The following is a 27,287-nucleotide window of genomic DNA, read 5'->3' as shown; positions in this document are numbered from 1 at the left end:
ACCCTGGAGGCCACAGAACCTCTCCCACCCCCGCTGAACCCTCCAGGCTATGGGTGGCTTCTGATTCCTGTCCCTTCAACCTGCCTGTGGGAGACAGGGGATCCTCTGTCACCCGTCTGCCTGCCTGGTAGAAACGATGGGATATTCTGGCGGGGGCCTTCCTCTCCCGGGTCAATGCTTAGCTGTCTGTCTGTGATGTGGGCATTTCCTGCCAGGACTTCTCATTACAATCAGACTCCTAAATGCTGTGAACACTGGCGAGAGAAGATCAGTAAATAGTTCTGATCATCCGTCTCCAGGTTAAAATTCAAACACACCTGACGTGGGAGCGCTCTGAGCCTGCTCAGATCGTGACCTTCCATGGTTTCTGAAAGGCTCACATCTAAACTGTCTGGTTAGCACCTGTGGAAAGAAAAGGAAAACGGTGTGTCCTCCTAACCAGGAAGGGTTAATTTTGAATTCACATGGGGTCAGCACTGTGATGTAACCCTTATCTTGCCGCTTTCATTTTTTTCCTATCATTACATGATGGCTTGCCTCAGGGAGATAAGCTGACCTGCCAACCTGTGGAGGACTGTGGCGTTTCTTAAATTCTTTGTGTGGCAAATGGCTCAGCTCCCACCTTGTGTCTGCTACTTACCTGCATGGCCCAGAAATACACATTTGGGGAGGCCGGAGTCACAGACAGATGTGGCATCTGTTTGTTGACATGACAGGAGATGTTCCCTTTCACAGTTCAGTTCAGTTCAGTTCAGTCGCTCAGTCGTGTCTTTTTGCGACCCCATGGACTGCAGCACGCCAGGCCTCCCTGTCCATCACCAACTCCTGGAGTTCACCCAAACCCATGTCCATTGAGTCAGTGATGCCATCCAGCCATCTCCTCCTGCCCTGAATCTTTCCCAGCATCAAGGTCTTTTCCAATGAGTCAACACTTTGCACCAGGTAGCCAAAGTATTGGAGTTTCAGCTTCAACATCATTCCTTCCAATGAACATCCGGGACTGATTTCCTTTAGGATGGACTGGTTGGATCTCCTTGCAGTCCAAGGGATTCTCAAGAGTCTTCTCCAACACCACAGTTCAAAAGCATCAATTCTCTGGCGCTCAGCTTTCTTTATAGTCCAACTCTCACATCCATACATGACTACTGGAAAAACCATGGACCTTTGTTGATAAAGTAATGTCTCTGCTTTTCAGTATGCTGTCTAGGTTAGTCATAGCTTTCCTTCCAAGGAGTAAGCGTCTTTTAATTTCATGGCTGCAATAACCATCTGCAGTGATTTTGGAGCCCAGAAAAATAAAGTCAAGCGCTGTTTCCACTGTTTCCCCATCAATTTCCCATGAAGTGATGGGACCAGATGCCATGATCTTCGTTTTTTGAATGTTGAGCTTTAAAGCCAACTTTTTCACTCTCCTCTTTCACCTTATCAAGAGGCTCTTTAGTTTTTCTTCACTTTCTGCCATCAGGGTGGTGTCATCGCATATCTGAGCTTATTGATATTTCTCGCGGCAATCTTGATTCCAGCTTGTGCTTCATTCAGTCAAGCATTTCTCATGATGTACCCTGCATATAAGTTAAATAATTAGGGTGTCAATATACAGCCTTGACATACTCCTTTTCCTATTTGGAACCAGACTGTTGTTCCATGTCCAGTTCTAACTGTTACTTCCTGACTTGCATACAGGTTTCTCAAGAGGCAGGTCAGGTGGTCTGGTATTCCCATCTCTTGAAGAATATTTCAGTTTATTGTGATCCATACAGTCAAAGGCTTTGGCATAGTCAATAAAGCAGAAATAGATGTTTTTCTGGAACTCTGTTGCTTTTTCCATGATCCAGCGGATGTTGGCAATTTGATCTCTGGTTCCTCTGCCTTTTCTTGATGCTAACATATCCCATTGCCTGAAGCTTGCCATTCTAGAGCAAGTTTGCAAGGGTTGAAGTGAAGTGAAGTGAAGTTACTCAGTTGTGTCCTACTCTTTGCGACCCCATGGACTGTAGCCCACCAGGCTCCTCTGTCCATGGGATTCTCCAGGCAAGAATACTGGAGTGGGTGGCCGTTTCCCTCTCCAGGAGATCTTACTGACCCAGGGATCGAAGCCGGGTCTCCCACGTTGCAGGCAGACCCTTTGATGTCTGAGCCACCAGCAAAGTCTTGCAAGGGTTGAACAGTCTTTTTACTTTGATTCCTCACTCCTCCCATTTCTAATCCGTAAAAGAACCTGGCATCCAGGCCCCAGCAAGATGGTTGTGTTGAGGCTCCAGATTGCAGTGCTCTTAGTCAACCGGCTCCTGAAAAAAGTCCCTTCCCTGTCTTCACACCTCGTGTGAAGACTTATTGACCTATCTTGCCGGGAGCAGAGTGAGTTTGGACTCGGTAACACCCTGAGTGTTTCGCAAGCACTGACTTCATCCTGACTTCATCCTGTGAGGTCGGTATTGTCGCCTTTCTCGCCTGGAGCCTGAGAGTAGTGAGTTCTGCTCAGTCACCTCCCCTGAGCCTGGAAGCTAGTATTCCACGGCACTGAATTGTCTCTGGTGCAAGACATTAAAATACAACACAGTTTTCAAAGATGCAAATCTTAGTGGCCTTTAGCTTTTCCTCCCTTGCTTCTGCGATAGCCTGAGGAAAAAGCACAGACTCTGTGCGAAACTTGAATTTGCAGCATTCTCCTCCGTGATACTGTTCTCAGGCAGTTCACTTTACCTCCCCTGATCTCAATTCCCCACGAGGAATTTTGTGGATAAAACAGTAAATGACTAAATGCTCATCTCGAGACTGGCACCTACTCTGCACTAGAACTCCAAGCATCGTCGAGAGGGTCGTGCACTCTGTCGAAGAGGCCCAACCCGAGGCCACTAAGCTTTGGCTCCCTTGGCTTTGGAAAGGAGTTAGAGCATGCAGAGGTATTTTGAATTTTTTCAAATCACATAAAGGGTTTTCTTTTAAAAGGGAAAACAGGCAAGCAAGTCTGGTACTCCCTGTTCAAGAAGGCCAGAGGCATAAGAGAGGTTCAAAGGAGAGATCCCTTGGCTGAGACTGTGCCGCGGTTGCCTGGCAACAGAGGAGCCCCGGAGGAGGGGCTTGGAATGTTTGTCTGTTTCCAGAGCAACTCCCAGCCTCAGCAGCTGCAGGTGGAAGGTGGCAATGGCTGAGGACCCAGAGCCTGAATGTAAGTAGATGCTGACCGTTTTGTGTTTGGTGTTTGATGTTTGTTGGATGTTTGCCTAGGAACTAACTTCTCTAACCCAGTGTGGAAAAGGAAAACCTTTCTGGCGGTGCAACTCAGCTCCTGGGGTCACTGGGATTTAGGACTGGATTTAGGAATCAGAGCCTTTTCAGAAGATCCAGTAATAAAAGGCAGAAAATGAGGTCGGATGTGTGTGTGTATGTGTGTGTCCTCTGGGAGGAGGAGAAATAGGAGGAAATTTCTAGACACTGTTTCTATGTTCTTTTTTTTTTTTTAAAGATGACACATTTAGAGACATTTTCTTTGGCACATGGTCCTTCTAGAGTCCTCAGTAAACAGCCACACGCCGCAGAACATGCACACCACTGCATACAGAGTGCTTCCCTGTCTCTGACTTAGTTTCCTATCTCTGGAGGCTGGATTATTGTGATTTTGCAAACAGGGCAGGAGGGTCTCATCTGGGTCTTTGAACTCTGAAGCTCTTGCTTTCTCACCACACAGAGTGCCTGAAAGCATTGGTGAGTCAGATGAACTAGGGGCAGAGAGAAAACTCTGGTTGAAAAATTTGTTAGTTTAAATCTAGCCCCCAAAAACCTATTGCTGTGTCTTCCTTATCAGCATCTATTCAGAAGTTGATTTGGTTTTACTTAAAGCAAATTTATTCTCTGATCATTTTGTAGAGAAGCAAATATTCCATGAATCCTTTCAGATTTTTTTTTCTTTTCCTGCTTGTCAGGTTGACATGGCAGGATAAGCAAATCACAGTGTTTCCAGTTTAAAATTCTTCAGAGTTTTTCATGGCTGACTTGGGAGCCCTGGTCCTTATCACAGGATCTTGGCAGAGAGAAATGGAATCTGGATTCTTCAGGTCTAGTGAAGCAAGTCTTTCAGCAAACTAAGGAAAACAAATTGTAAGTCTGGAATGATTTGCTAACTAATTTGCTGGTGACTCCAAATCCTTTTTTTGGAATAGAATCAACAAAGAAAAACACAACAATTAAGTCACCTCCTCTCATTTTCCAAACAGAGTTGGTCCAATACACGTGATGGTGAATTTTATGTGTCAGTTTATGTGGGCACTGTCTTGTACATTTGGTCAAGCTTCCTGGATATTCCTGTTGAGGTGTTTTTGGATGAGATGAACATTTAAATAAGAAGCCTTGAGTAAGACAGATTCCCCTCCATAGTGTGGGTGGGTCAACTCTAATAACTGAAGATCTTAAAGGAAAAAGACTGACCTCCCACTAGCAGGAGAAAATCCTCCAGTAGAAGGCATTTGGATGAACTCTGTCTTCAGCCTGCTATCCATCCTGCAGATTTTGGACTCTCCTTTTTTTTTTTTTTTTTTTGCATAATTGTGTGAGTCAATTCCTTATAATAAACCTCTATCCTAGACTACCTTACCTGTATTCTTAGAAATCTGCATTCAGGTCCAGAAGCAACAGTTAGAACTGGACATGGAACAACTGACTGGTTCCAAGCTAGGAAAGGAGTATATTAAGGCTACATATTGTCACCTTGTTTATGTAACTTATATGCAAAGTACATCATGTGAATTGCCAGGCTGGATGAAAGACAAGCTGGAATCAAGACTGCTGGGAAAAATATCAACAAACTCAGATATACAGATGATACCACTCTAATGAGAGAAAGTGAAGAGGAACTAAGGAGTCTCTTGATAAAGGTGAAAGAAGAGAGTGAAAAGCTGGCTTGAAACATTCAAAGAACAAAGATCATGGCATCTGGTCCAATCACTTCATGGAAAATAGATGGGGAAAAAAGTGGAAACCGTGATAGACTTTATTTCTTAGGCTCCAGAATCACTGCAGATGGTGACTGCATCCGTGAAATTAAAAGATGCTTGCTCCTTGGAAGGAAACCTATTACAAACCTAGACTGCATATTAAAAAGCAGATACATCATTTTGCTGACAAAGGTCTGTACAATCAAAGTGATGGTTTTTCCATAGTCATGTATGGACGTGAGAGTTGGACCATAAAGAAGAAATGATGCTTTGAGTTGTGATGTTGGCGCAGACTCTTGAGAGCTCCTTGGACTGCAAGGAGATCCAACCAGTCGATCTTAAATTAAATCAACCTTGAATATTCACTGGAAGGACTGATGCTGAAGTTGGAGCCCCAATACTTTGGCCACCTGATGAGAAGAACTGACTCATTGGAAAAGGCCCTGATGCTGGGGGAGATTGAAGATAGGAGGAGAAGGGGACGGCAGAGGATGAGATGGTTGGATGGCATCACCGACTCATTGGACAACAGTTTGAGCAGACTGTGGGAGACACGGAAGGCTGTGGAGGCCTGCAGTCCATGAGATTGCAATGAGTTGGGCACAACCGAGTGACTGAGCAGCAACATATTCATCCTTCTGGGTCTGTTTCCCTGGAGAAACCCAACTAATGTGATGTGTTCTCAGTGCTTTCTGTATGTGTTGGTGCCTTTGATGAATTAGAATGATTATCAATTAAGATATCTCTTAACTGAAAACTTGTTTTGAAAATCTGTTTAATTAATATTTTAAAATTTCTTAACTGCTTTCTTTGAAGTACTAATTTATTTAATAGGGAAATTCTCAACGATCCCACTGTTCCAAGATCCAGCTACACAGGAGGGACAGGCTGATTCCTTTCCACCCCGGGCCCTGCCCCCTGCTGCCCCCTGCTGCCCCCTGCCCAGCACGGACCCCGGGACTGAACTCGAAGAGGGCGCTCCCTGGTTGAACCGTGTCCCCTGGCACTGGTGACCTCATGGCAGGGAGTGTGTCAGGTGGGCCTGACCTAATCACATGAAGTCAGGGACTGGGCAGGGTCAGAGGTCAAGTGCACGGGAAATACGTGGAGTGCCCTTGCTGACTGGCTCAGGGATGGAGGCCATGTGACCGGGAAGGTGGGCAGCCCCAGGAGCCAGGAAGGATCCCCACCAGCAGCCACCAAGGGGGGTTGGGGACCTCTATCCCACAGCTACAGGGAGGTGGATCCTGTCCCAACAGGACAGAGCCCAGGACAGATTTCCCCAAGGAGTCCAGGAGCCAGCCAGGCCTGACCCTGACGTGCCAGTTGTGATCCCAGTGTGGAGAGCCAGCCCGCAGCCTGAGGTGCCGCCACGGGGTAGGGGGCCCACGCGGGTGTGAGGCCTCTGGACCCTGGGCTTCTCAGCGCGAGTCGCCATCACCCTTCACCCCCTTGTGCTCTCAGCCCTTCCCTCTAAGGTGACAATGCGGGGGTCGGGGACACGTCCTGTACTTGGTCTTGGCCAGAGCAGGGGGCGTGGGTCCCGGGGGGCCCTGCCTGGTCCCCTTGGCTCGGGACAAGGGAAGAATGACAGGTGGGGTGGAAAAGCCGAATTCAGAAGTCACGCCGGCACGCGTCGGGTGGGAGGACCCGAGCTGGTCACCCACTGCCCTCGGCCTCCGTGGAACAGAAGGGGCCTCCTTCCAGACGGGTTGGCCGTGTGGACCGAGGACGGCAGCGGGGGTGGACATGGGCAAAGCCTCGGCCTCCGGGAGCTCACGATGGACCCTCGAGGGTCCAGATGGGCCTGGTCCGATGCCCTGTGGCGGGGCCTGTCCAGCTCGGGGGACAAGGCAGGGCGCAGACAGCGTGGCGTCTGCCAGGCCATGCCTCAGGTCAGCGCAGACCAGGAGGAAGCCCCTCCCGCTCCTCTGTGGGCTCTGGGCGCTCACGTCCTCCCGGAAGCCCTTAGGCGGTGTTCCCTGCACTGCAGTCCTTTGATGACGCAGGCAGCATTTAGGGAACGGCCCCTCCTTGCCAGGTGCCTCTCTGCCAAAAGCCATTCTATCTGGTTGTCAATTAGCCTTACTGAGTAGGACAAGTCTCCTAATTTTGCTGAAGAAACTGCTTCAGAGAGATGATGTAAGATCTCTGGACTCATGTAGTAGGAAACTGACTCAAAAAGCTCACTTTTCCCATCATCTTCTGTCCTGGGCCAAATGTCCAAATGGACCCTTACTTCTGGGACCCTTTGTGGAGGGAGCTGGGGTCCCCATCAACACGCCCCCAGATTTCACTCTGTGGGTCATCGTCTTCCTCTGAGTGGGGAAGGGAGGGGGCCAAGTGACCGACTCATTTTTATTTTATAACCATGTAACAAAACCTTTATCGACATTTTGGACAGGTTCAGCTGTTACTGAAAATGGTAACTTCTAAACTTCAGCTGGGGTAAATGGCTAGAGTGCAGAATGATGCCGTCGTTGGGCGTTGTGAATGGAAGACTGAACAGCCGTCCCTCAGACGGAGGACGAGCTGCCGGTCCACGCCCCCGGATGCTGTAATCAGCAGAGTGCGGCCGTCTTCCGGCAGCTTGCTGGCAAAGATGAGCCTCTCCTGGCCGGGGGGCATGCCTTCCTTATCCAGGATCTTGACAGAACACCACAGAATTCTGCAATGCAATTATCCTTCAATTTAAAAATAAATAAATTAAAATTAAAAATGGATTCCCTGTTGGAGCCAAGTCCCTGCTTCCTCCTTCTCGGCTCTGCATGTCCCGGCTCGCTGATGGGAATTGCCCATCACATGCCCTTACCCAGCCCTCCTCTTCAGCCGGGTTGGCCTGTCCTCTTTCCTTTCCGTGGGCTCCTGCCCTGGGAATGGTAGTCTCCAGCTCAGCAGACGCACAGGCCCTGTTATGGCCTCAGTGGGGAACTAGAGTGGTACTTACTGGTCTTCTTGTCTTTCCTGACCAGCTTACCTGAGGTGGAAGCACTGTGAGACGCCAGGTGTTAAGACCCTCTGCAATCTGCGGAAGCTTCTGAACCAACTGCAGAAAGACCACAGAGATGACGTCTACATGTACACGTCTGGACACCTGAACCCCAGCAAGCTCTACAGGCCCCCGGAGACCATCCTGTATCACTGGCCCAATGCCAACAGGCCCCGGGAGGCAAAAGTCTTTGGAGCGGAAAGGCTATCTGATAAGGTCAAGAAGATGAAAGACGCTTTGGCTCATTTTACCATCAACACAGCGGTGGGCCCGAGTGACGCTGAGAACACACCACTCTTCCGGTATCTGAACCCTCCCGCACAGGCCTCCCAGGCTTCGCAGGAGGACGTGAGTCCTAAGGCAGGGTTGAGAGAGGCGGGTTCTCCTGAACGGCCAAAGCGAGAGGAGCTGAGATTGCCGGACATGAAGGTTCTGAAGTACAAGGAGGTGAGGTCCAGCCGTGAGTGTGTGACGTCCCCGCCGGGCAGGGACGAGTTCCAGTATGTCAGCTCGCACTTGGCCGCTGTAACGAAAGCAGACAGCTACAGAAAGTTCTTGAGCTTCCAGAAGCAAGTGCTGGCCAAGCAGGACCTCTTGATGAGGGACTTCACTGGGAGCCAGGCAGCGAGGTGCCATGAGAAGAAGCTGGAGCAGGTAAGGAGGGCAGTTCTGTGATGCTATGGGGACCCCCGCCAGGTGCAGGAGTCTCAAGACTGTGGGCAGGGACCCAGCCTCCGAGGCCGCACTGATGCTTGCAGGTGGGACAGCACAGGGCTGCCAGTGGCTGAGAATATCCCACCTGGTGCAGATGAGACAGCTGTTTAGTCACTGAGTCCCGCCTGACTCTTGCGACCCTAGGGACTATAGCCCACCCGGCTCCTCTGTCCATGGGATTCTCTAGGCCAGAAGACTGGAGTGGGTTGCCATTTCTTTCTCCACGGGGGTCTTCCCAACTCAGGGATCGAACCTCAGTCTCCTGAATTGCAGGTGGAAATGCTGAGCCACCTGGGAAGCCCAGATGGTAACGCTTAGGTGCAAGAGCAGAAGTTTGGAAACTGGTGCCTTGGAGGTGCTTTCATAATGGAAAGCTGTGGCTGCTACACTGAAGGAAATGCCCCTGGGGCAGCAGAAACTGCTGAGACAAGCTTTGCCTGAGTCGTCAGGAAAGAATGCAAAGGGAGGGTGAGGAGAGAGTTGAGGATGCAGGTAAAGTCTGCGTAGGAGTCTCTCCATCTGTAGAAGGAGGTTAGGCATCATGGGATGCGCTACGGAGAGCTGAGAGCGGTACTTAGTGGAGGACCTGGTGTTGGAAGGGTGAAGATGCAGCAGAGAGTCAACATATGAAATAACCAAACCTTGATGAGAGCTTTGAGTGGGAGGACTGGTGGAAAGAGAAGGACCTTGGAAACACTGTGGAGGCAGAGAGGCACTGTTCGTTCCCTTGACTCACAGGTTGCAAGGGAATAAATTAAGTCAGGCGATCGTGGAGCCTCAGCACCAGGTGGTTGGCTACCCAGCCGACAGAATGCCCCACCCGAGAAACTAATCAGAAAGGAAACTGAAGTCGTCCTGAAGCACGGTGGTTCTCTTTTCCTCCAGGAGCTCCAGAAAATATGTGTCTGTGACCCTGAAGAGTTCAACAGACTCCAGGTCTTTGGAGAAGTCTTTGAAGATATTTGCAAAAGTTCTTTGATATTTGGTGATATCCTGAAAGAAATTAAGGTAATAGAAACACACATGTCCCACGTAACAGCTGAGAGCTGTGCATGAGTTTTGCGCACATGAGCTCAGGCCACGCAGAAATCCTGCCGAGTTTCATGGTGTCCATTCTACAAAGGAGAATCATTCATGGAGAGTCAAAGGAACCTGTGTGCAGCCACATGAGTCTTAAGTGGGCCGTGTGAGAAAAACACCCAGCTAGCTCACTTTTGAAGCCCATATTTTTCTACTAAAGCTTCCTAATTATAATATAAACTCTTATCAACTGCACATAAATGTACACAGAAACTTCTAAAGCTATCCATACGTACTTTTAAATGCATCTGGATGGAGTTTTAAGTTTGTTGTCATTTCCTGCTGAAAGTGACCATCATATCAGAGCTGAGTTGGAATCAGGTTGCTTGAAGGGTCTGCTATTGTCCATTTCCAAATGTAAGCAAGGCGTAAAAGCTGGATATGGTGACCTGTCTCCATCCCTGGAGCATTCATCTCTAGGAAGTTTGTTGTACTTGTTCAGTTGCTCAGTCATGTCCGATTCTTTGCGATTCCATGGACCCCATGCCAGGCTTCCTGTCCTCCACCAGCTCCTGGAGCTTGCTCAAACTTATGTCCACTGAGTTGGTGATTCCATCCAGCCATCTCATCCTCTGTCATCCCTTTCTCCTCCTGCGTTCAATCTTTCCCATCATCAGGGTCTTTTCCAAGGAGTCAGCTCTTCCCATCAGGTGGCCAAAGTATTGGAGTTTCAGTTCCAGCATCAGCTCTTCCAATGAATACTCAGGACTGATTTCCTTTAGGATGGACTGGTTTGATCTCCTTGCTGTCCAAGGGTGGCTCAAGAATCTTCACCAGCATCACAGTTCAAAAGCATCAATTCTTTGGTGCTCAGCTTTCCTTATGGTCCAACTCTCACATGTATACATGGTTACTGGTAAAACAATAGCTTTGATTATACGGATCTTTGTCAGCAAAGTAATGTCTCTGCTTTTTAATACACTGTCTAGTTTTGTTGCGTCTTTTCTTCCAAGGAGCAAGTGTCTTTTAATTTCATGGCTGCAGCCACCATTTGCAGTGATTTGGGAGCCCAGGAAAATAAAGTCTGTCACTGTTTCCATTGTTTCCCCATCTATTTGCCATGAAGTGATGGGACAAGATGCCCTGATCTTTGTTTTTTTGAATGTTCAATTTTAAGCTAGCTTTTTTCTCTCCTCTTTCACCTTCATCAAGAGGCTCTTTAGTTCCTCTTCGCTTTCTGCCATAAGGGTAATGTCATATGCATATCTGAGGTTATTGATATTTCTTGCAGCAAACTTGATTCCAGCTTGAGCTTCATCCACTGTGGCATTTCACATGATGTACCCTGCATATAAGTTAAACAAGCAGGGTGACAATATACAGCCTTGACGCACTCCTTTTCCAACTTGGAAAAAGTCCATTATTCCATGTCTGGTTCTAACTGTGGCCCCCTGACCTGCACACAGGTTTCTCAGGAGGCAGGTCAGGTGGTCTGGCATTCCCATTTCTTTAAGAATTTTCTACAGTTTGTTGTGATCCACACAGTCAAAGGCTTTAGCATATTCAATAAAGCAGAAGTAGATATTTTTCTGGAATTCCTTTGCTTTTTCTATGATCCAGCAGATGTGAACTCTGGTTCCTCTGCCTTTTCTAAGTCCTGCTTGAACATCTGAAAGTTCTTGGTTCACATATTGTTGAAGCCTGGCTTGGAGAATTTTGAGCATTTCTTTGCTAGCATGTGAGATGAGTGCAATTGTGCGGTAGTGTGAGCATTCTTTGGCATTGCCTTTCTTTGGGATTGGAATGAAAACTGACATTTTCCAGTCCTGTGGCCAATGCTGAGTTTTCCAAATTTGCTGGCATATTGAGTGCAGCACTTTCACAGCATCATCTTTTAGGATTTGAAATAGCTCAGCTGGAATTTCATCACCTCCACTAGCTTTGTTCGTAGTGATGCTTCCGAAGGCCCACTTGACTTCACATTCCAGGATGTCTGGCTCTAGGTGGGTGATCACACCATCGTGGTTATCCGGGTCGTGAAGATCTTTTCGGTACAGTTGTTCTGTGTATTCTTGCCACCTCCTTAATATCTTCTGCTTCTCGCAGGTTCAGATCAGTTCAGTTCAGTTGCTCAGCCGTGTCTGACTCTTTGCGACCCCATGAAGTGCAGCACGCCAGGCTTCCCATCCTTCACCATCTCCTGGAGCTTGCTCAAACTCATGTTCATTGAGTCAGTGATGCCATCCAACCATCTCATCCTCTGTCGTCCCCTTCTCCTCCTGCCTTCAATCTTTCCCAACATCAGGGTCTTTTCCAATGAGTGGGTTCTTCGCATCAGGTGGTCAAAGGATTGGAGTTTCCGCTTCAGCATCAGTCCTTCCAATGAACATTCAGGACTGATTTCCTTTAGGATGGACAGGTTGGATCTCCGAGCAGTCCCAGGGACTCTCAAGAGTCTTCTCCAACACCACAGTTCAAAAGCATCCGTTCTTTGGCACTCAAGCTTTCTGCAGGTTGAAGTGAAGGAAAGTGGCTTAGTCATGTCTGACTCTTTGCGACCCCATGGACTATATTGTCCATGGAAATCTCCAGGTCAGAATACTGGAGTGGGTAGCCTTTCCCTTCTCCAGGGGATCGTCCCAACCCAGGAATCGAACCAAAATCTCCTACATTGCAGGCGGTTTCTTTACCAACTGAGCTATCAGGGAAGCCCAAATCTACATCTCCCCCTAGTGGCAGAAAGTCACGTGTTACACATGTGTCCAGGTGTTTTGTGAGTCCTAATAGTCAATACCGGAGAAGGCAATGGCAACCCACTCCAGTACTCCTGCCCGGAAAATTCCATGGATGGAGTAGCCTGGACAAGACTGAGTGACTTCACTTTCACTTTTCACTTTCCTGCACTGGAGAAGGAAATGGCAACCCACTCCAGTGTTCTTGCCTGGAGAATCCCAGGGACGGGGGAGCCTGGTGGGCTGCCTATCTATGGGGTCGCACATAGTCGGACGAGACTGAATTGATTTAGCAGCAGTTAGCAGCAATAGTCAATACTCAATTGTGCTTTAAAAATGGTGGGATTTTGCACATTTCCATGCGTATGTTATTTAATATATTGCAGGAGCGTTATTATATTTTTAAAAATATTCTGAACTGACACTCCTTAGCCGAGTGTCAGTTACAGAGAAAGTTACATTGTACAGTAATCTCAGAACACACTTCCAGTGGATCTTTTTTCTTTCTCCCTCCCTCCCACCTTCCTTCCTTCTCATTTCCTTCCTTTCTTTCTTTTTTCTTCTCTCTCTCTCTCTCTCTCTTTTTTTTTTTCCTATAGGAAGAATATGAACTCTACATACTATTACTTCTGAAGAACCATCCCACAGATCAGTATAAGGTAACAATCAATCGTGCATGTCTTAAATAGAGCCCGTGTCTTCATATTTTCTGAGCTCGGGGAAACAGCCTGAATTTCGGAAGCCCCGTTTGTGCCCACATGATCTAGATCAGCAGGTACTTTTAACAGGCAGGGCCTTATGTCCGTGAGGACACCATGACGGACTGGCCCTCTGCCCCGGCGGCAGCGAGGGGCGGCCGGGGAGGCGCACATGTCTCTTGACTTGGCCGCCACCTCTGGCCGCCGGTTCTCGGTGGCTGCGCAGGCTTGTCCTCTGTGGCCGCTCTCTTGTGCTCGCTTTGCAGACGTGGCTCTGCCTCTCTGCTCGCTGAGGTCCCCGCATACTGATGGTGCCCCACTTAGTAGGTGGCACCCAGGTCTTTCTAGTGAGTTCCAGATTACAGCGTATCCAGCCAGCATCCCTCTGGAGGCTGACACTTCGGTGTCTGAGCAGGAAGGTTACTGCTTAAAAGAGGGGGTGACCTTGGATTCTCTGTGACACCTTCCAGGGCTTCTCTCCGGGCTCAGGTCACGTGTGTGGATGCTCGGGAAGGAAAATGGGCTGCAGCAATGACTTTGTCACGCACACAGCTCAGAGACTGTGGCACTGTTGCTAAGGTGAATGCTGACATTTTCAATAAAGTTTTAAAATCCTGTCTCTTGGGAGGGAGAGTGTCTCACTTTGTCTATGAAACAAACAAAGATCACGGCCTGATAGGGAGGGCAGTTCTGACTCAATTGGGAATCACACGCGTTCATTGTTTTCCTTGCCTTGAGCTATTCATGCTTCAGAAAAAAGCTTCTCTCCGGCAAGTGTAAGCAAAGGCTCCAGTTGGGGGTCTACCTTGCTCTTTGCTTTCTGAGGCTGGGTCACTAAGGACCACATCTGCCCGCATCCCCATCAAGCACCAGAATGAAAATGTCCGCAGGCCGGCAGGGCTCCAGATCCTTCTTCCTGGAAACTTGGCAGCCCGTCATCCAATGAGCCCGAGAGTTGTGTTTCACCACATTTGAGAATCATTACTTTGCAGCCATAAATAGCCATTGAGTTAATATTGTTTTCAATACATTTAGAGAAATACTCATGGAGCTGATAATATACTCAGGAAGTGTCTTATTCAGCGTTTTCTCTCCCCACACAAACCAGCAATGAAATTCCCCACCACTTTCTAATTTCTTAGGAAAATAAAGCCTCAAAATTATATACATATAACACCTTGCCCAGACCTTTACCTGACAACTTATCCCTTCTCCAATATTCCCCCGTCACGTCCATCCTCGCCGTTTACCTGTTTTACTTAGCATCTGACCCTGGGCATCTTGAACACACCGTATTAACAGAGAAAATTCTCGCCCTTGTTCTCTGTTTCTCTCACCCACTCTGGCCTTGTCCTGCCCAGTCTTTGCTGACTCAGGTCCAGAGTCTGCAGAAGGGGAAGGTGAAGACGGCGGATGTCGAGCGGGCCAGGGAGGAGCTGAGAGCGCTCGTGACTGCCGTCAGAGCGGCCCTGGACCACAGCGACAGGTGGGGAGGGCGGCCGGGGCTGGTCTGTGCTGGGTTACACTACTATTATTGGCCGCATTACTACATTATTGGTCTCAGAGTGTAAAGTGCTCCTTGGAAGAAAAGTTATGACCAACTTAGACAGTATATTGAAAAGCAGAGACATTACTCTGCCAGCAAAGGTCCGTCTAGTCAAAGCTACGGTTTTTCCAGTAGTTGTGTATGGATGTGAGAGTTGGACCATAAAGAAAGCTGAGAGCCAAAGAATTGATGCTTTTGAACTGTGGTGTTGCAGAAGACTCTTGAGAGTCCCTTGGACTGCAAGGAGTTCCAACCTGTCCATCCTAAAGGAGATCAGTCCTCAATATTCACTGGAAGGACTGATGCTGAAGCTGAAACTCCAATACTTTGGCCACCTGATGTGAAGAACTGACTCTTTTGAAAAGACCCTGATGCTGGGAAAGATTGAAGTGGGGAGGAGAAGGGGATGACAGAGGATGAGATGGTTGGATGGCATCACCGACTCAATGGGCATGAGTTTGAGTGAACTCCGGGAGTTGGTGATGGGCAGGGCAGCCTGGTGTGAGGCAGTCCATGGGGTCTCAAAGAGCTGGACACACTGAGCGCCTGAACTGAACTGAACTGAAGAGTGTAAAATGGCTAGTTTCCTTTCGTCCTTACTTCTTAAGAATTCAAGTCACAAAGGAACATCCATAGACACTAAAAGACCAGCTCCTTTAACTAGTGGCTTAGGCGCTCTTGATGAGAAAGTATACTTTAGTTTATTGAACTTGACTAATTCAGCCTCATTGTACCTACATCTTCAAGTCATCTTTTTATTGTTAGAAGCTAAGAGGATCGGTTCTTATTTCTCAGTTTTTAAGTCTGTGATATAAGAGAGAGAAAGGGAGGAAGTCATGAACAGGGTGCTAACGTATCATGATGTATTTTTACCAAACCGTAGGCTCAGAAGTGAACTGGAGCAGGAGCGTGTACTGCTGGAGGCCGCGAGGAGCTGGGCAGGCAAGTACCCTGGGATCGGTCTTCCGAAGCGAGGCTTGCCGTGACCTCCGCGTGAGGGATCTTCAAGACTGGTTTCCTGCTGGTGGTTCCTGCTGCTAGTTGGAAAAGGCTTTTCAGAGCGGTCATTGTCTTCCCCCTGCCCCCATCAAGTTCTTTAGAAATTCAGTGAGTTTCCATTTTTATCTGAAGTGGTTTAAAGTACTTTAAAGGCACAAGGAAGTAGTTGATCTCTTGGAGAGACTTGTCTGGGTGAAGATGTTCATCGCAGGTTCTGTCGCTTCGGGCCTGTTTGCTTGTCGAGTTGCTGTGATCAGAGACAGCTCATGTGCGCGTCATTTTCCTGGAAGATCTTCATGGGTTTTAGTGAAACTTTGAGTGAATTCAGGACCTTATGTGGAGAGAATGACCAAGATTCTTGAAATTGATTTTAACAACCTTGACACAATGGTGTAAATGTGAGAATCAACTCTGCTGAGGAAGTGTTGAAGAACTAAATGTGTTTATTTTAGAGAAAGTGTCTTGAAATACATAGTGGATTTTAGGGGGGAGCTGTGAATACTCCAGGGCATCCCTGGGGGATGGAAATAGAGGAAGTGTTGCGGTGGCCTGTGGTTTCCAGGGTAACAGCGAGGAGGATGGTCCAGTCTTGTTTTCAGACACTTTGCGTCTTTATTCTTGGATCAGAGGAGTCAGCTTTTCTGGACAACGAGGTTCTGTCCAGGTGGGGGCACCCTCTCTTGCAAATGGACCTCAACGTGCGCATCTCAGCACCCTACTCACAAGGCTGTCACGTGAACTGCTTTCGTGATACTGCTGCCTGTTCAGTGGAGGCAAGGACAGGGCTTCCCTCGCCATTAAGAGGATCCGACACGATGCAGGAACACAGGGCCTGGTGCCGCGGGGTCACTCTGCCTGTGGGTTCCTCCTGCCATCATTACTCGTGAAGAGGGACACACGGTTTGTGGGAAATTGATGACATTTTGTGAATATTTACTCAGTCAATGAAATAATAGAAATGATCTCAGAACTGGGCACACCATTCACAGCTGGATTCAATGCCCCACACAGGCTCAGGTGACTGTCTGTCTCACTGACCTCTGCAGTTCACCCTGTGGCTTAGTCGGGTGCCGCTCCACTCCAGGCTTGTTACGCACTAACTCACGCAGAATCGCGCTTTCATCTCAGCATCTTTGAGGATGTTCTCACAAGTCTAATGGTCTTGGGTTCTTCGGCAAACTTGGCCTCAAAGGTTCTGACCCCAGAGGATTTCGTTTTCCTTCCCCTGTTCTTTCTGCCCTCCCATGAGCCAGGCCTGTGTGGTTTGCCTGATGGGCATCTTTCAAGGGTTTCTTGTGGCTTGAGTCTCCGGGTGGCCTGGTCTTGTGATTCTTCTAGAGCTCAGAGGTGGGTGGATTCCTTCTCTATCTGCAGTCCTGCTCACTCTTGTTTAATGTTTTAAAAAATGTATTGAAAATAAGAATCCACCTGCAGTGCAGGAGAGGCGGCTTTGGTTCCTGGGTTGGGTAGATCCCTTGGAGGAGGGCATGGCAACCCACTCCAGTACTCTTGCCTGGAGAGTCCCATGGACAGAGGAGCTTGGCGGGCTACAGTCCATGGGGTCGCAAAGAGTGGGGCACGACTGAGCTGACTCAGCACACGCCCACGCGAGATTGCAGGTACTGCACCCCTCTGTCGCTGCTGATGCACACTGGGGTTGCTGCATGCCTTCTGTTGTGAACAGTGCTGCAAGGGACGTGTGTTGGCTCCTCTCCAGACAAGTCGCAAGATGAGACTGGAACTCCCTGGTCTTCTGTCTCCTGCTATTTCTTAAAACTGGCCACCATTTTTTAAAATGTAAAACTTTATTGCTAAACGGTAACAGAACAACATGGCAAAGGCTCATAAAAATAATAAGCAGAAAGAAGTTACCAACTTTCTAGGCCTGTAGTAATCTTTTCTTAATATCTGGTCCTAGCTGTTTCTGACACCTGTTCAAACACTGTTAAAGAAACCCGGTATCCTGCCTGCATCCTCCTGGATTCTCTTTCTGAAGATTTCTCATTTCCGAGCCTTCTCCAGCCAAACACATTTTCTGTGGACTTCCCCTGTTTTGATGCCACAGTCTTCCTCTTTAGGTAGACAGATAAGACACAGTCGGGCCATGGTGAGCTGCTCTCTGCGCCTTCTGTGTTCCTTGCTGCCAGATGCTTATTTCGGGTGAGAGCTTCAGCTTGGCTCGAGATGGGAATCAGAGGCATTTTCGCTGGCTCTCTCAGAGCTCGCGTAGAAGCTTAAGCACGGCTGCCTCCGCTCCGGCAAGCTTGCTTCTCATGCGTCTGCTGGACTAATTCACTCAAGTTTCAAAATACACCTTCACACTTTTCCCTGCTTCCAAATTTGGCAAGTTTGAATGACAGCAGTGACTTGGTGTGTATCAGCAGGTAAGATCACTCTTGCTAATGGCATTTTTCCATTTAAAAAAAAAGAAAAAAAGCAGCTGTTCTTTCTCAAAGAATTAAGTGTTCCGATTCTTCAGAGCCTACCTGTGCTGAGAACAGAGGATTCTTACCCCTGAGTTATTTCTGTCTCCATCTCTCGGCTCCTTAAACACCGATCTTTGCTGGAGCTCAGCATGGTTTGGCTCAGTGCACACATCTTTGATTCTAGATCTCTTTCCTGCTAAAACAGCTTTTTCAGGCTTATGGTCTGTATATGCCACTGCCTACTGCTCATGGCACCTGAGTGTCAACTCAGCAAGTCCAAGGTGAAGGTTTCCTCTCTGAATTTACTGTCCTTGGAAGTTTCAATGAATGGCATCTCCAGACACATGGAGGCTTAAGTTGGGGTACCAGTGGCAGCATCCTCACTCTCTGCCCCTCAGCTACAACATGGCTTGTTGTAAGTGGCCAGGCTGGCTTCAGACCTGTTCACCCAGGTTTGACTGGTTTCTTCTCGTGAGCTAGAAGACCTTTTCTGATCTGCCGCCTGCTCCTCGCTAGTGTTCTGATTTTCTGCTTCTCCCCTGGCCCTCAGCGCCCCTACTGTACAGTGTAAATTCCCTCTTCTGGAAGGCGTCAGCTCTGCCCCTCTGCCTGCTTCTCACGCTCTCCCGGTCACCTGACTCCTGTGCGTCCTGCTCTCGCCTTAGTCCCACGCCTGCAGCAAAGTCATCCTTGTGCCTTGCCCATACTGGCTAGGTACTCGATAGACTCATGGAGGATATAAATGAGTTACAAGAGCGACACCCCATTCTTGGGTCTGATCATTTATTTCCCTTTTATTTCAGTTGCTATCCTTGCTTTTACTGTTTATATTTTTAGTAGGAAAAGATAGAAAAATATATATGTACACTAAGGCAGTGAAACATATATACTTAAATTGGCTCATAATCTTTATTGACGTGATTGAAGTTTGAATTACATTATATTTTATAACTATATACAATGTGCTTTATATTGTTAATACATAATGTTACTAATAAGAATTAAGGCATTAAACACAGAATATGTTGTTTTTAAAAAAATATTCCAGAATCACCTGAGAAAAAGGTCATGAAGGAGGAGAACCTTACTCTTATTGAGAAGGTTGAAAAAAAGAGGTGTGAAGTACTTCATAAATGGGATGAGATTCAAGCTCTTGAAAGACTAATTAAAACAGGCTTTGTTCATACTGGAATACTGCAAATCACTGAAAGTAAGATCAAGAGCTTAGAGGTATGCAAATTGTTTTTTTCAGTGTCTATCTTATTATTTTGCTAGAAGACCTTGGCAAACATATGAAGTGATTTGACTTTCAATAGAGGCAAAATGTAACACTTGGGCTAAACATATTCTCATTTCAACCACTTTGTAGCAAATGATGAGAATGATTAAGAGAAGTAGCTAAACTAGGTCTTCCCAGGTGGCGCTAGCTGTAGAGAACCTGCCTGCCAACGCAGGAGACATAGATCCCCTTGGGTCGACCAGATCCCCTGGAAGAAGACATGGCAACCCCCTCCAGTACTCTTGCCTGGAGAATCCCATGGACAGAGGAGCCTGGAGGGCTACAGTCCATGGGGTCGCGAAGAGTCAGACACGACTGAGCGACTGAGCCTGTATGTGTGCATAGCTGAAACAACAAAAGTGAAGGTGAGAAAGATCTGTAGAGCTCTATTAAGGGTCAGACTGAATCTCTTTCAGCCCAATTGACATCTCTTAGAAATTAGCAATTTTATATGGAAAACGCTTGTCGTAAAGATAATGACCGACATCATTTAATGGCCAGTGTTTGCTAAGTAGTTTAATCTGAAGCCTAGAGAAGCTAAATGACCCACCCAATATGGCACGAGTCAGAGGTGGCAAAGCTGGGATTCAGCTTAATTCTTCTGGGGCCCAAAGTCCTTATAATTTCTATTGAGCCACATTGACCCCATGGTTATGTGTACAATTAGTTGCACATTATGCTAGAAGATAGGATTAGTTGCTGCCATTGAGGACCTGCTGTATTAGACTTGAACAACTGTTGCTAACCATTTTCTTGATAACAATAAAATTATGATCTTGTCATGATCTTGATATACATAAATTATTATGTGTATTATGATCTAATGTTTTGAAATGCTATGATGGCCTACTTCTTAGGTTATAACCTATTTTTAATTGCGCAAAATCTTAATATAACTTCTACTTATAGAGTTTGTAAGGCATATGTGATTATCCTTTTTTCTCCTGGTTATAGAGTTTCGTATATTTTCCCAACCCTACTTTATTTTTAAAGCCTAATTATAGGAAGGTGGTGGTGGTCCAAACTTGCTTTGGATTCTCTTGTCTCTCTTTGAAAATAATCTGGTCAGATTTCTTTCTGTGTTTTCACTGAGAGTCTGCCCCCATTTTTTAAACTTAATAATGTCCTAAAAAGAAACACTATTTTATAATTGAATGTGTAAACAGCAAAAACCAGTTACAACTTTATGTGTTCTGAGCACGCTATAATGCAAAATTGTGTAAACTTTGCTTTCAAAATGGAAACCTCTTTTAAACCTGGGAAATAGAAGATTCTATATAAGGATTCCATATCAATAATTTATATTACTTTAAATATTTGTTATTTATATTTGGCTCCTTAATTCAAATACTGAAGGATATAATAGAAATGCATTTATTATCCTATTAGATAACTGATTTCTGGGTCTGGATTTGAAATGTTATTTCTAACCAGAAGAAAAAATAACTAAATGTATCACAGGTTTATGATGCACAGATATTGCTGTAAATAATACAAAAATACTATTTCATTTAATTCCAAACAACCCCAAAAGATAGATGCATTTATTAACCCCCTTTTTCATATGGGGAAACCAAGGCACACATATGCTCAGTAACTTGATCAAGCTTACAGTGAGCAAGTGGTAGAATTAGGATGCAAAGTCAGCCCAACTCCCTAAGCCTCTTGATATGCTGATAATCGCAAATGCTTTCCATTATGATGCGTCTCTGGAGGAGCAAACCTTTTCATCCCTTCCTCATCATCATTTTGTTCACAATTATCTTGAATATTCTCATTTATAATATTAACTAATTTTTCAGTTTCAGTAGTAAATTCTCTTGGTTTTTCTATTGTGCTTCTAATGAATTTATAGATTCATTTGGGGAGAAATGACAGCTTTACAATATTAACACTCCATCTAGGATCACTTTATATTTATTTTAATGCATTGGTCTTAAAGATTTTTTGTCACTTTTGTTTCGTGACTTTTTGGTATCTGTTGCTATTGTGAATGGAAACCTCCCCAAAATTTTTTTCTTAACTTTACAGTTTACAATCAGTGATGTCCATATATACATGACTTATTGATATTTGTATTTTTATATTGTATCCAGCTATCTTTAAAAATTCCATTATTAGTTCCAAAAATATTTGGAATGCACCTACTTTGGCACTCCCCTAAAACTCCCTAGTGTTTGCAACATCAAGCTCCACCTCCTCCGCTTTCTGACCAGAGGGCCAGGGTTTTCCTCTCTCACTGCCCAGCCTTCAAGTCATGCTTTGTGTGTCCATTGTTTCTGAGTCGTGTGCTATTGGATACTTTTAAATTAAAGTAATAGCATTCACAGAATACTTTTTGTTCCATAAATGGTGAAAAATACTTAACAAATATTGTTAACCACTTGTCTTTCTTTTAAAACCATTTTTCCTTTAGACTGAAACTATAAAGTTGGAAACAGCAAATAAAATTTTAGTGAAGAAAATTCAAGTAAGTTTTTAGAGTCTGCTTCTCAATAGAAATATTTCTGCTAGTGCCTTCTTGTGCTATGTGATAAATCAAGTATGGAAGTGTATGCATAATCCTTGTAAACGGTGGTGTTCTCTCATGGCAGGAATGTCTCACTATGCGGACCTTAGCTTAAACCTGGACAGGTGTAAGCTAATACATTAATGAAAATGTTCTACCTTTAATAGTTGAATGTGTCCTTCAGAATCGACCATTTCTCTCACCCACCACTCGTAATAAAGAATTATCATGAGCTTATGAAGGCCACGGCTCCCTTCATGCCTCTCATGATAGCCCTCCAACATGCACGGTAACAATTTGCGGCTTAATAGGTTGCAGTGCCACCTTGATTACCCACGTGCACCTCTCTGCATTATATTTGCCATCAATTAGCATGCTATGCCTGATTCTAGACGCGGTAATGTATTTGGATGCAATTGGCAACATTGCTGATGTTACCCGCGGCCAGTACCATGCTGTTGCATGTGACCAAGTGATTTTTAATTCTTGGCAGTTTGTTGTGAACTACGTGAAGCAGGTCATGTGGAAGAGCAAGCTGAGAGAGGGCGAGCAGCAGTGAGTATCGGAGCGCCGGCGGAGCAGCGGCCATGAGCTGGTGCTGGAGCCATGACAAGCAGATGACCTAGGCAGTGCTTTTTGTCCAGGACCTTTTGTCCATTACAAGCAGATGACCTGACATCCATTTACAAGTAGATGACCCGGGCAATATTTCTGAAGTCTTTGGGTTCCTGAGTGTTAACTTCACACACATTATATATGCTACATCTTTTCCTTTGCTTAAGAATGCTTGATCCAAGGTTTAAATTTCCATCATATATATTATTTAGCAATATAGAAATATAGGTTTTTTTTTTGGAAAAAGCTGAAGAGTTGAAGGTGGTTCCTCAAAGGGAAGGATCAGGAAAGCGGGGAGGTGTGTGGCTGTGGGTGGCTTTCTTTTCTCAAATTGCATGCCTTTAGTGATACTAAATACATGATAAATTTTCATGTAGCTGGTACAGGAGAAAACCTATACATATATTAGTCTGAAAGATTTAATTTAAAAATCAAATGCTGACTATTATTATCTCTTATATAAGTTTAGATTTTACGGAGTTAACTTGCTCTGAGTTGATGCCATCATTCAGCCCTTGGGATTTGAGACGGCTGGAAAAACCACTGAAAGTTTAAATATGGGAAAAGCTTATTGCATCAACAAGTAAAAAGACATTTAGTTGGTGGTGGTACATGTTCAGTGGAATCGAGGAGCCGGGGCTCTTTTCCTTCCCTGCTGCCTTTGGGTGGTGGCCTCAGGGTGGCCGCAAGGCTGTCGTTAGGCACTGGGTCCCTGTCCCAGGGGGAAGGAAGTGGGGAACCGCAGGATAGCTGGCATCCCACGGTGAGTCTGTTCCATTGGATTTAGGTAGGAAAGCCCGCCCCAGGGACTTCCACTGTATCTCACTGGGCACCAAGGTGACTCTTAGCTGCAAAAGAGTCAGAAAATGGGCCATCAGACTTGCCAGCTTACATGTTAAAGAAAGGAGAAACGGCGTCAGGCTGGGTGCTGGTTGAACCACGCAGGGAGATCAGGTTCTGGGAGGCCTTGCATTATGTCGCGTGTTCTCAATGGAAAAGAACACGGAAATGCAAACACAACCTTTGGAAGGATCCTCCAGAGCTTTGTGAATGAGAATGAACTCACCTGATACCATGGCTCAGACGGTAAAGAATCCACCTGCAATGCGGGAGACCTGGGTTTGATCACTGGGTTGGGAAGTTCCTATGGAGGAGGGCATGGCAACCCACTCCAATATTCTTGCCTGGAGAATCCGCATGGACAGAGGAGCCTGGCAGACTATACTCCATTGAGTCACAAAGAATCGGGACATGACTGAGTGTCTAAGAGCAGCAGCGTCGTTAAGGTAAACCCACCTCTGCGGCATGAACTACTTGGCCTGGAAAGTGTTGCAGAGGCCCAGGCCCACATGCAGAGAAGCTTTGCCACACCCAAGGCCAAACATCTATGACAAATACCCTTTAAAATGGAAGTGGAGCGTTGCAAGTCTTACTATGAGTGTTTAAGTAAATGTGTTTTAATGGATGTTTGTTTTGAAGTTTTCTTTTATGATTCACGTACTTTTTCTCTAACCCATTGTACTCATCTGTTTTATATTTTAAGGAACCTCTGGGAATTTATTAAAGAATTTGCAAAATTGAAAGAGACCGATATCTCTTAAGCGACTGGAAGAATGGCCTATGAAAATCCACAACCACCACGGACACGCAATGTGGGTGTTTTTAAAGGTATCCGTTAAAGAAGATACATTTCACTTTGTCAGTTTTAATCTCCAATAATGTGAATGCGGTCTTCGTATTCTTCTCAAGATATTGAATTAAATGCATGTATTCACGTGATTCATTTTACTTTGTATGCATGTCCGTAACAATAGCAGCTCTGTTCTGCTTTCATTCAATAACTTTCTCCAGGAAGAAAAATACTTTCAATTATTTGATAGGAATAGGAAATTCAGTACTGCTGCAACATAGATTAAACTTATTTCTTACTTGCCAATGCAAGCTTAAGTGTAAACATTTAACAAAATGCAGTAGTTGTGTAATAAATCTCCTTTTAATTAAATCGTCTTTACTGATTGTGAATTATACAGTGTTTCACCAGTGTTACAAAACTGGCCTGGCTCTTTACACTGCACCTCTTACCTGATTTTGACCTTCACGACAACTGCTTGAGTTGGAGTTTGTGTTTATCCGTGCTTTGCCTGTAATATAGTCTGAGCGCTTAGAGTCAATGCAAGTCCAGTTTCTCACGACAACTGAGTGAGTTGGAGTTTGTGTTCATCCGTGCTTTGCCTATACTATGGTCTGAGCGCTTAGAGTCAATGCAAGTCCAGTTTCTTTGATTGATCTTTGGCTGTCTTGAAGGTCAAAGGTAAGTGATGAGTATGAACACGAGGGTTTTAATCTTAGCTTAGATGTATCGGGTGACATAGATTTTTTTACATAAAGCGTCAATGTCCAAGTCCCACGTTAGGCTAGAGGAAGCACAGCAGTTGCCCCAAGTTCAAGGTCTCCAGGGTCCAGGTGATGCCAGGAGGGTCCATCAGAGATGCTTCTGGAATGCTGGGCTTTGAAAGAGAATGAGACTCAGACAGAAGCTGGAGTCCTAAAACGGAGGATGCACTCAGCATAAGTTTGAGGTGAGGGAGGAGCAGGCGAATCAGTTGTTTCCTGAAAGTGGCCACTGGGGTCCAGAAGGGGATGGCGGGGTCGCGCCAGGGTGAGCCAGGTGTGCTGGTGTTTGTGAATAGAGACAGTGGCCACACTCTGCTTTTAGTACACGTAAACCATGGTCCCCAGGTCCCTTTCTCCTACAGATCACCCGAGAATTAAGCTTCAAGTTCCTGTGCGTTGCTATTGAAAGAGCATCTCAGCCTGTCATATGCCCCACGTGTTCCTGGGAGCAGGAGAAGGCATCTCTCCCATGTCCCTGAGTGGATTCCCTCCTGGCAGGCGCTTTGCCAGGCGCGTGCCTCCCGAGCTCTCCCATCCTCCGCAGCCCGCCTGCCGCAGTCCTCAGGAGCGTGTGCTTGCATGGCCAGGGGCAGCTGGGAGGCGCATCTCCACCACACTTCAAACCCTGTGCCACACAAGCGTCCACACTGGGTGGCTTCCGTGGTTTCACCATGCGAAGTGGTAAAACCTTGTAGGCAAAACGTATTCACTGTACTGTCATGAAAGGCAGTATTCTAGACCACTGTCTGCACATGGGTCTACCTTGCCTGTTGGAAGTGACCAGAATCTTGGTTTTGTCTGTGTAGTTTTAAACCTTTATCTTGACTATAAATATTTATATGGAACGTGCTATCATCCCAAGAAACTCTGTCTCCCAAAGATACTCGTGATGCTGACTCAAGGGATGGCCTTCTGGGGCTCTTTCTGTGTGTCTTGCATTTGATGTGGATGTCCATCCATATAGCAAGCTGTGCGCAGGCCTCCCTGGTGGCTCCGTGGTAGAGAATCCGCCTGCCAATGCAGGAGACCCAGGCTGGGTCCCTGGGTCAGGAAGATCCCCCTGGAGAAGGGAATGGCTGCCCACTCCAGTATTCTTGCCTGGGAGATCCCACGGACAGAGAAGCCTGGAGGGCTACAGCCCCTGGGGTTGCCAAGTGCGGGGCATGACCTAGCGAGTAAACAACAAAAACGTTTGTGCACTTGTATTACTAATTAACAATAAATTATAACTATAAGTTAATAGGCGCCTATATAGTTTAGCTTGGAGGAGGAAATGGCAACCCACTCCAGTGTTCTTGCCTGGAGAATCCCAGGGACTGGGGAGCCTGGTGGGCTGCTATTTATAGGGTCGCACAGAGTCGGACACGACTGAAGCAACTTAGCAGCAGCAGCAGCAGCATATGGTTTAACTAAATTAGATCAACTTATAATAGCTTTGAAATTTGTCATTATTTGACATTATATTAGAATCATCATTTTAAGTAAGAAAATGACAATCTGCTTTATTTTTGAATAGCTACATCATATTCTAAGTTGTGGCTATATCTTAATTAATATAACTATTTCCTTGTGGATTATTGGCTATTTAGCTTGTTCTCAAAATTTTCTTTTCAATGAAATGGATATTTGCAACTTTAATGAACAAACTTTATTTGAGACTGTAATTTCTGAAACTATTCAAAGTCAATTTCTGTGTAAGTAGGTTTCTGTGTAAAATGACATATGCATTAATTTTCTTCTAGATTTGTCAAAATATCCAGATTGTGAAACTGTACTGTGGTTGTAACAAATTAAACTCTCATCAGCCATAGACAAGGACCCCCATTTCACCTCTTTGTAACTAGCCCATTACTGGGGTTATGATTGCTGACTCATTCATTACTCACATTTGTTGAAGACATACTGCTTGCTGAGCGTTGTCCTCAGTGGTGGAGACACAGCTGTGGACGCCACATGCCAGGCCCCTGGAGTCCTGGAGCTTGCGTTGTGGAGGGGGCAGACAAACCAACCAGCAAATTGGTGACGATGTCAGCTGGCACTTACTGCTATGAGCGAAAGTAAAGCCGGGGAAGCAGAGGGTGTGCAGGGTGGTGAGGAGGACGCTGTTTCACAGCTGGTGAGGGGAGCTCTGCCTCCTAACATGCTGGAGAGATGCCCTAAGGAAGCGGGGGAATCATATCCGTGTCTGGGGGGCTTCTAGACAGCAGGAGGGCATGTGCAAAGGCCCTGGGAGCAGAAGGCTGTGGGGCTTCAGGGTGCAGCAGATGTCCAACCAGTACTGCTCATGGTGCTGTCTCAAGAACGGGCATATTGAGGGTGACACTACAGCAGAAAGGAGGGGGCAGGGAGAGACGCTGAGGTCGGGGCGGCGCTTCTCTTGGGGGGCGACGGGCAGTCACTGGGGGTGAGAGCAGAGGAGACAGGACCAGTCTGCC

General features: G+C 46.3%; 1 protein-coding gene across 5 annotated transcripts in view; it reads left to right on the top strand.

The window, feature by feature from the left end:
• Positions 1–3,102: 3,102 nt before the first annotated feature.
• The window catches only part of C8H6orf118 (chromosome 8 C6orf118 homolog), a 49,559-nt gene continuing 25,374 nt past the window's right edge, over positions 3,103–27,287 (top strand). For 2 of the 5 annotated variants that reach the window (XM_060419316.1, XM_042253700.2), the window contains exons 1-10: positions 3,103–3,169; positions 7,904–8,574; positions 9,520–9,642; positions 12,986–13,045; positions 14,446–14,570; positions 15,514–15,572; positions 19,104–19,285; positions 21,751–21,804; positions 22,337–22,398; positions 24,002–24,126. In XM_060419316.1, the coding sequence (XP_060275299.1) occupies positions 3,145–3,169; positions 7,904–8,574; positions 9,520–9,642; positions 12,986–13,045; positions 14,446–14,570; positions 15,514–15,572; positions 19,104–19,285; positions 21,751–21,804; positions 22,337–22,398; positions 24,002–24,059 (1,419 nt within the window). In that variant the 5' untranslated portion in view covers positions 3,103–3,144 and the 3' untranslated portion in view covers positions 24,060–24,126. Of the gene's footprint in view, positions 3,170–7,903; positions 8,575–9,519; positions 9,643–12,985; positions 13,046–14,445; positions 14,571–15,513; positions 15,573–19,103; positions 19,700–21,750; positions 21,805–22,336; positions 22,399–24,001; positions 24,461–27,287 lie in introns of those variants that run through there. The other 3 variants (XM_060419318.1, XM_060419317.1, XM_060419319.1) reach the window with 3 other exon arrangements.

Source organism: Ovis aries, chromosome 8 (assembly GCF_016772045.2).
Source record: "Ovis aries strain OAR_USU_Benz2616 breed Rambouillet chromosome 8, ARS-UI_Ramb_v3.0, whole genome shotgun sequence".
Classification (NCBI taxonomy): Eukaryota; Metazoa; Chordata; class Mammalia; order Artiodactyla; family Bovidae; genus Ovis; species Ovis aries.
The sequence above is the reverse complement of the archived record's forward strand: the minus strand, read 5'-3'. Positions and strand labels throughout refer to the sequence as shown.